The 9,417-nt window shown below is 41.9% G+C and overlaps 1 protein-coding gene across 13 annotated transcripts in view; it reads right to left on the bottom strand.

The window, feature by feature from the left end:
• Positions 1 to 9,417, bottom strand: part of Clip1 (CAP-Gly domain containing linker protein 1) — a 145,166-nt gene that overhangs the window by 8,919 nt on the left and 126,830 nt on the right. For all 13 annotated transcript variants that reach the window (XM_017799709.2, XM_029566567.1, XM_029566565.1 and 10 more), the window contains one exon: positions 4,145 to 4,197. In XM_017799709.2, coding sequence (XP_017655198.1) covers positions 4,145 to 4,197 — 53 coding nt within the window. The remainder of the gene's footprint in view (positions 1 to 4,144; positions 4,198 to 9,417) is intronic.

Here is a 9,417-nt window from a genome sequence, read left to right as displayed (position 1 = left end):
ATGAAGAAAGAATCTACCAGATGATAGGATACCCTGAGCTTGGCAACTCATTTCTATGACAGACCTTCAAGTCAGTGATGGCTTCTTAGGTTATTTCTGTGCCCTAATTCCTTTGTACAAACCAAGAGGGACTGAATTAAACCAATTATGCCAAGACTACTGATGTAGGAGAAGCAAACTGTTATGTTTAAGTCATGCTGCCTAGAAAGGCTTGGTCATACTCCAAATACCAAGCAGGGAAGATAACATAGTATGAAGGAAGGCTATAGGGGCCAGAGATCTCTTCCCATCCCCCAAGGGGGGCATGTCACTCAGATTCTTTTCTTAGTACTTACATAAGAAATAAATTTCAGTAATGAAGCAAATACCTTAAAGTGTTACTGGGCAAGCTTTAAAATGCAAGATAATAAGAACCAAATATTAGAACCATGAAGAAAATGCAAATACAGTAAGGAGAACTAAATTTGCACTAAAGTTTGTTGCTGTATCTAGATATTGAAATGTGTGTATATGTATACACTGCTGAGTATATTTTACAAAACAAAAGCAAGACACAGAGGGACAAAGGCAGCCAAAAATATATACAACAATTTGGTTTACTAAAAATATATGAAATTTATTTATTATAACGTGGATAGACTTTTTTTAGTCTTACCATGAAAGACACACAGATATAGCAAAGGAAGCAAGAGTAGGAAAGGGAAAAGAGAGGGGTGAGATGAGCATTGGTAAGTAGCGCAAGCTCGGAGACAGTCAGACAGTTACAACCCACAGTAAGCTGAATGAGCTGAGCAGCACAGACCACTTCAGAACTGGTCCCAGTACTGCAAGCCAGTTTCTATTCCTGACGGAGCTTACATTCTGTACTACCAGAATGAATTCCGACTCCCCAAGACCATGGATAAGATGTTGGCTTTGGTGTCCCTTCTTGGACATTAAAAAGATCAGAGAAAAGAGGGAGCCCTCCCATTCTGGTAGGTTGGGCTAACTGCCTTATCAGAGTCCTTGGAATCTGTTCTTTATTTTTTGGGGGGGGGAGCAGGGTCCCATTATGTAGCCCTGGCTGGCCTAGAACTCACTATGTAGACCAGGCTGGCCTTTAACTCACAGAAATCTTCCTGCCTCTGCATTACCAGTGCTGGGATTAAAGGCTTGCACAACCACACCTGGCTGGAACCTGTTCTTAAAGATGCTTGCGCAATTGTAATCAGATGATTACAGTTTCAAGCTTAGAGAAAAACCTTTACTACATATTAGTGTGAATGTTTATAGACACCAAAAAACTCAAAGGAAATATATAAGGGTCTTACTGATTTCTCTGAGGGTGTCTCATGTAGCTCATTTGGCCTTAAACTTACTAGGTAGCTGAAGGTAACCTTGAACTTCTGATCCTTCTGCCTTTATCTCATCCAAGTGCTAGGATTACAGGAATGTACTGCCATGCCTGGCTTGTAATTCAAGTTTATCCACTGGGGTAAGGCAGGTATGAGATTCTCAGACTCCATGGAAGGGTCTCTTTCAGGGAAGGGGATACTGGATTGAACCCAGGACTTTACATATGCCAGGAGGGTGCTCTTACACTAACCTACATCTTTAGATCCTGGTTTTTTAATAACTAGTTTACCCAACAATGGAGAGTAAGTCCTGTAAGACAATATCATGTCCAATCAAAGATAGTAATATATTGTCTTCACTTCTAAATTAAACTGTTGACCAGGATCTTGATTCCTTTATTAGTAATGGAAGTTCATATACTTTTATGACACATATTTACAAGATATTTGAGTCAAAAGCATGTCAAATTTTTAGTCCTCAATGCAGAGTAAATCTACTTAACCACTATACACATACAGCCACACATGAATCCTCTACTACACCGATGTTTGGGAGGCGTTTAAGGATTTAAATTATTTGCTATTTTAAAATACATTTAAATTCAGTTTTCCAAAATAGAAATAACTTTCCTTGAGGGTTGATAACAAGGAAAAACCAGATTAAATATGAGAAACTAGATTTAAAACTTTTTTACTTTTGGAAAAATTATAATCTTTATATTTAGTCATCAACATTAGCAGATTTGTTGTTTTGGTGGTGCTGGAAACTGAAACTAGAGCTTTGCCTGTGTTAGGCAAGCATCCCATCACTGAAATATATTTGCAGCCCTCTCAGCTTTTTCACATTTTGAGACACAACCAGTGTTCTTAAATGCTGAGCCATCTCTCCAGCTCCTGTTACATCTTTTTAAGTCATGAAAAAAGTCATAGGCTTAGTTATATTTTAAAAGACATATAATTTAGTCAGTCACATGACAAATAAAGACTAATGAAGCCTAGGATCTTTTATTTTTATAAAGGTAAGTGACAAACAAAGGCTACAGGCACAGGGAGAAGGTAACCCAATCTGAAGCGGAGTCTGAAACCTGTACTTGTTATTCATTTGCCCTGAGTCCTTGGCCAAGTTCTGATTTAGGGAACTTCAGTATCACATTTAAAATATAAACCCCATCATATCTTTCACTGGGTTGTTTTGAGAGTAGATAGTTTGTGAACTAAGAAGTATCACATAAATGTAGAGGGATTATGTGTATACACCAGCCTATTTTTATTCATATGTCCCTTTTTTTGAGAAAGCCATAGGAACAAACCTCATCATTTTTCATGTATCCTTTATAACCACTAATGGGAAGTTCTTTTAGTGAAAGGAGAGTGGATTTCTATAAAATTCAATACTCCTCACAGAGGACAGAACAGTGCCTGAACACAGGCACTAGTGGAGGCACACAACATGATGGTTATTGCCCACCTCCACCCTCTGGTCCAGGGAGGATGTTCCTCTGTCCAGGAGGAGCCAGGCCAAGGTGAGACACACTTGTGCATTCTAGAGTGTAAAGACCATCTTAGTGAATTAAATAAAAAGAAATTTAGATAATGAAAACCAGAGAGGGAAAAAAGGCTCCTCACAGACCAAGGCCCAATACCCTTTAGAATGTAGCTCCAGCAAACAAGTATGAGACATATCTATCAGTCATCAATGGGACAGGGAAACCTTTGCTCTGACAAGACAAAGAACTTCCTACAAGCATATGGAGTAATTCGTAAGTAATATATTTTGTTATTTGTTTTTTGAGACATAGTCTCAAGTTTGAGACTCGCCTCAAACTTGCTTGGTACCTGAGATGACTCAGAACTACTCCTGACTCTCTTTCCTCCCAAGGATTACAGATACGGTTTTGTTGTTGGGAGATTGTGTGTGTGTGTGTGTGTGTGTGTTTATTTTGGCCATAAATATTTACAGTGTATCAATCAACCCAGAGCCTCGCATATACTAAAAAAGCTAAGTTCTCTATTGCTGAGCTGCATTCCCACCCTTTAGCTTATTAAATTAAATTAAATTAAATTAACTAACTAATTTTTTTGAGACAGGGTCTCATGTAGCCAACACTGGCCTATGTAACTGAGGATGACCTTGAACTCTTCATCCTCCTCTTGTACTTCCTGAGTGCTAGAGTTCACGTTGTTGCTGAAATAGACATTTATTTAGAATTCTACAGCAAGACAGTCTATGAGTCTTGGCAATTCTGTGCATTATAAACCTGTCTGGCATGCAGGAGGAGCACAGAACTATCATAGGTATAACTGCATGATTTAAAAGAGCAAAGGCCAGGGGATGTATATGCATCAAGATTCTGGGCATTTAATTTCTTTCCAAAAGCACTGGGAAAGCTAAACTAGATTTCCATTTGAATATAATGAAAGGATAGTAAATAATTTTTAAGAACATAAACAGAAACACTTAAAATGGCATTACTCATTATTATTGAAAAATTAAAATTTTACATAATTGAAATCAGCACCTAAATGCAGAGCAACTACTATATATAAAATTATAGTCTACTTGTTAATAAAACTAGGAGGTAACAGCAGTATGAAACAATCTGAATTTAGAATGCTTCTAAGCAAATACAATAGGAAATGGCTTAAAAGTTTCAACATTTGAAAGTTTTTTAGATGAATTTCCCTAATTTGTCATGAACATTACACTATTGCATGCCACTTCTGAATTAAGAAGGCAACTGTTCTCTAAAGGCCACCACACACAGCACAGTCTGAACACACACACCAATAAACACATCAAGAAAGCCTACCTTTTTTTCATTTCTAACAACTGATTATTGAGTACAGATCTTTCTTCTTCCAGCTGAAAAACAAAACAAGGAAGAGTTCATTCAGTTAATAACAAGTCTACAGAGAGGCCCATTTCTCTATTTTACATCACACCCCCAGCTCTAGAACAGCAGAGGCCACTGGGTTTTTTCTTAAGAGTGAAGTCAGCAAGCAGTCACCTTACATAGACTACAGTTATCACTTTACAAATAGCTATGGCCTCATGACTTCCCATTTTTTGATAGGCCTAATAACTCAAAATATTAAATCTGATCATTTTGATGGCATATATTTTTTTCTTCTTCCTTGAGACAGGGTTTTACTATACAGCCCCAGCTTCCCTGGAACTCGCTATATACACCAGGCTATGCTGGAACTCAGAGAGATACATCTGTCTCTGCCTACATGTAGCCCTTGCTGGCCTAGAATTTGCTATTTGGCCAATGATGGCTTTGAACTATTGATCCTTCTGCTTCCAAGTGCAGGGATATCAGCAAGCCTCACCACATCCAGCCCTATATGGCACATATTAAGCTTTCAATAGATGTTAACAAACAACAGCTCCACTATTGGCACTCTGGTTGCTTTACTTAAATCAGAAAGTTGAGTGTCATGAACTTGCACAAGTCTAGGAAGAAGCCACTTGTTCTCAGACCCCACTGATTCATCCATTAATTCAACACACATTCAGTCAATGGCTACTGTATTCCAAACATCTGCTTGTCATCTACAAAACAAGGAGGTTACAGAAGAATTTCCAGTAGTTCTTTCATTCCGTTATAAATTCCTATTATTATTATTCCACAAAAGACAACAAACAATGGCTGCTTCCATGGCTCAGTAGGTAAAGACACTTGCATCCAAGCCTGATGATACGAGTTCAATCCTCAGGAGCCACATTGTGGAAGAACAAGAACTCCTGTAGACCTTCATATGCGTGCCTACACACATAGACATACACAAGATAAATCAATAAAAGATAATAAAAAATTTAAAAAAGATAAAAGACTCAGATAATCTTGTGAGGAAAAAGACATCTTTGCCCTTAGCCTGAAGCACAGAACACATTTTTGTATCAATTTCAACTCAAAAGAGGTACAAGCTAAAGTTTATGTCACAGCTTCCATTAGCCCAGAATTGAAGCAACTAGCTTACTCTGTGTAGCTGTAATCATTATTACTTATGTATCAGTTGTACATACAGTTTGCTATAAATTTTTCATCTATTTTGTTTTGCTTTAAAAAATTGTATTTATAGCCAGGTGTGGTGGCGCACGCCTTTAATCCCAGCACTTGGGAGGCAGAGGCAGGCGGATCTTTGTGAGTTGGAGGCTAGCCTGGTCTACATAGTGAGTTCCAGAATAGCTGGGGCTACAAGGAGACCCTATTTCAAAAAAAGACACACACACACACACACACACACACAATTATATTTATGTACTGTGCATATGCATGCTGTGCTAATTTGAGTACCACTGTGCCACAGCATATGTGTGGAAGCCAGAGGAAAACCTCTGGAAGTTGTTTCTTTCCTTCCATCATATGGGTCCTGGGGATCAAACTCAGGTTGTCAGGCTTGCCAGCAAGTGCCTTTACCCACCAAGTCATCTTGCAAGCCCTGCTTTGTTTTCCAAGATAGGGTCTCACTATGAGACTTGGATGGTCTAGAATTCACCGTGTAGATGGGGCTGGCCTCAAACCTGTGGCAATCTTCCTGCCTCTGCCTCCTGAGGCTGATATTTATAGGTGTGAATCACCATGATCAGCTTAAAAAATGTAAATATATATACATGTATGAATGTAAATGTATACTTCTCATGAAATCTAAAAGGTTAACATCCAGGCTTTCCACTGAAGGCTCTCCCCTTTCCTAGTTGTGGTTTTTTTCTTCTTTTTCTGGTCTTTTTGAGACAGGGTCTCCCTGTAGCTCCAGTTGTCCTGGAACTGCTGGCCTTGAACTCACAAAGATCTGCCTGCCTCTGCCTCCCGGGTGCTGGGATTAAAGGCGTGCGCCAAATATTTTATTATTTTATGTGTATGAGTGTATTGCCTGCATGTATGTGAGTACACCCATGTCATATAATGCCACGGAGGTCAGAAGAAGGCTTCGGATTCCCCAAGAACTGGAGTTAAGGATGGTTTGTAGCTGCCATGAGGGTGCTGGGAATCGAACCTGAGTCCTCTGCGAGAGCACTCAGTGCTCTTAACCGCTGAGCCATCTCTCCAGCTGAAGTTGTAACATTTCTTTCTTTTTTTGGTCTTTTTGAGACAGGGTCTCCCTGTAGCCCCAGCTGTCCTGGAACTCACTATGTAGACCAGGCTGGCCTTGAACTCACAGAGATCCGCCTGCCTCTGCCTCTCCAGTGTTGGGATTAAAGGTGTGCGCTACCACACCTGGCTAGTTGTGACATTTCTAAACCACATTATTCCTGAATTAAAAAACAACCAAGAGCAGACTTGAACTGCTGAGAACTTGTTCCTTCAGATGTGTCTGGAAACTGCTCCAGCAAGGGCTCATCCTTTTTTTTTTTAGTCAGGGGGTCTTTTGAGACAGGGTTTCCCTGTAGCCCAGGCTAGCCTCGATCTTTCAGCGATCCACCTGCCTCTACCTCCTGAGTGCTGGGATTAAAGGTGTGCACCTCCATGCCCAATCTATTCTTTATTGAAACAGTATCTTCAGCATGAACTGGGGAACTAGATGTCAGGATCCACTCTTATCAGAGAATCTTGCCCTTTGATCCCTAGGCCTAGAATATCACACACTCAGTTTCTCTCATTGTTTGCTACTTTTAGAGCTTTGATATGTAAAGTGTGTATACATATTCATATACTTTTTAATTATTTTATGTGTATGAGTGTATTGCCTGCATGTATGGGAGTGTATCCATGTTATGCAATGACATGGAGATCAGAAGAGGGCTTTGGATTCCTCTGGAACTGGAGTTAAGGATGGTTTGTAGCTGCTATATGGGTGCTGGGAATCGAACCAGGGTCCTCTGCAAGAGCAGTCAGTGCTCTTAACCACTGCACCATCTCTCCAGCCCCGGTATTAGTTAATTTTTATACCTCACCTTGTTCAGGTCACCTGTCCCTTGTATAATCTAATAAAGAGAGGTGCTGCATGGGATTGGGATGTAAAGGCCCAAGAGGCTTTTGAACAGGCCAAGGTACTGGTTGGGCAAGCTAAGCAGTTGTGTGTCCCAATACCTGGGTGTCCCTTCCTCTTGGAAGTCACCAGGAGCCCTGAGGGTTATGGGTGGGGCTTGTGGCAACAACAACCTGAACAGATGGTCCCAATTGGGTTCTTGTCCCAATCATGGAAAGGGGCGGAGTCCCAGTATAGAGCTCTAGATGGGTGGAGGGCCTGTTAGCCAAGTCCCTGTCAGAGGTGGCCCAAAACCAAATGCTGCAAAGATGGCATGCATATTTGCAACAGCAACGGGTAGTGTCAGCAAGCCCAATCACCAATGCCATGCAGGCAGTACTAGGACCAGTGTCACTTCAAGGTACAGAGCCTTTCCCTCCACCTCCTATAGTTGACCCTCCAGCAAGATCTGATCAAGTGCTAAAAGGGGCTCCCCCAATTCCGGCTGATGCCTGGTATACCAATGGCACTAGCAGGGGTGCCAGACAAGAATGGGTAGCAGTGGCAATAAGATGAACACTGACACTATATGGTTAGAGAGGGGAGAAGGAGAATTGAAGGAGAAGGGCTGAATTGAGAGCTGTATGGATAGTAATAAAAAGGGGAGCCTTGGCCAGTTATAATTTGTACTGACAGTTGGGTTCAAAGGCTTAACCTTATGGATAGTTCAGTGGGAGAAAGAAAACTGGCAGGTGATGGGATGGCCACTATGGGGACAACAAATGTGGAAGGACATATATAATAAAATGCAGGAGGAGCTAGTGCCCCTGGTGGTTTACCATGTGGCTGCCCACCGCCTGGTGAGTCCCCCGGGAATCAGGAAGCTGATGCCCTTACCGAGGTGAGGGCTGTTTGCCCTCAGGTTCTCCTAGAAGCAGCTCACTGGATTCATATCAAGTCGGGCCACAGAGGAGCTGACACGGGATGGAGAATAGCCAAAGCAGCCAGCATTCCAGTAAAATATGCTGACATCCAACAGGCTGTCCAGGCCTATGAGGTGTGTTCCTGGTTACGGCCCCAGAGGATGGATGCCATGATGGGACACGTGCACAAGGCAGCTTCCCTTGTGAGAGACTGGCAAGTAGATTATATAGGGCCCCTGCCAGTCAATGAGGGGTGCAAATATGCTCTCACTTGTGTGGACACTGCCACAGGCCTTACACAGGCTTTTCCTTGCAAGAGAGCAACGGGCAAGGCTACTACTAAGGGGCTTACTGAACTCAGTGTCATGTATGGGTGCCCGAGGTGAATTGATAGTGACAAAGGCACTCATTTCACAGGTACAGATGTGCAAGCTTGGGCTGAGGATAATCAGGTTCAATGGTATTCCCACCTTCCATACAATCATACAGGAACAGGGTTAACTGAAAGAAAAAATGGGTTACTAAAGGAGCAGTTGAAAGCCTTAAGCTCAGAAGGAACCCTACAGGGGTGGAAAAAGGCCCTTCTAGAAGCCATTAACGTTGTTAAATGAAAATCCCAGTACCGGGGTGGGTTGCCTCCCTATGAGCAGTTAACCAAAGGGACCCCAGAAGTCCCCCAAACCATAAAGGCAATTGCCAATAATGTTGGTTGTACACCTGAGGTGGACGTTAAGACCCTATTGCTGAAGACACCACATGATGTGAGTGCAGGAGAGGGAGAAATCAAGCTTGGACTAAATTGGAAACTCCCTGTCTATGGGCTTTCATAGTGCCAGAAGGCGCTATGCAGATGGCTGGGGGAGAATTGTCCCCCATTATCCTGTTCACCGAAGGACCCCGTGTGCTGCACTATCAACATGCGAAGCAAGATGTTCCTACTGGTGCAATAGTGGCTCGTCTAGTGTATGTACAACCAGCTAATTATCAATTGGACCTAATGTCTGCTCCTAGGGTTGGAACACACATCTGGTATTGTAGACAAGGCCACCCCCCTGTGGCAGGAGAGGTTATAGGCCCCAGTGGAGAAGCCACTGCAACTGTATTGTTAGATGGACCTACTAAAGTACCATCCAAGCATTTGTGTTTACACCCATAAACTATTATAGCAGTTACTGTTTACATGTTCTTGCTTCTTGCTGTTTGTGTTTTTATAGTAGATGGAATGCCACTGAATCGAGCCATCAGCC

The sequence above is a fragment of the Nannospalax galili genome, unplaced genomic scaffold (genome assembly GCF_000622305.1).
Source record: "Nannospalax galili isolate Female #2095 unplaced genomic scaffold, S.galili_v1.0 scaffold218, whole genome shotgun sequence".
Classification (NCBI taxonomy): domain Eukaryota; kingdom Metazoa; phylum Chordata; class Mammalia; order Rodentia; family Spalacidae; genus Nannospalax; species Nannospalax galili.
Note: the sequence above shows the minus strand (reverse complement) of the source record. Positions and strands in the feature narration are given on the sequence as shown.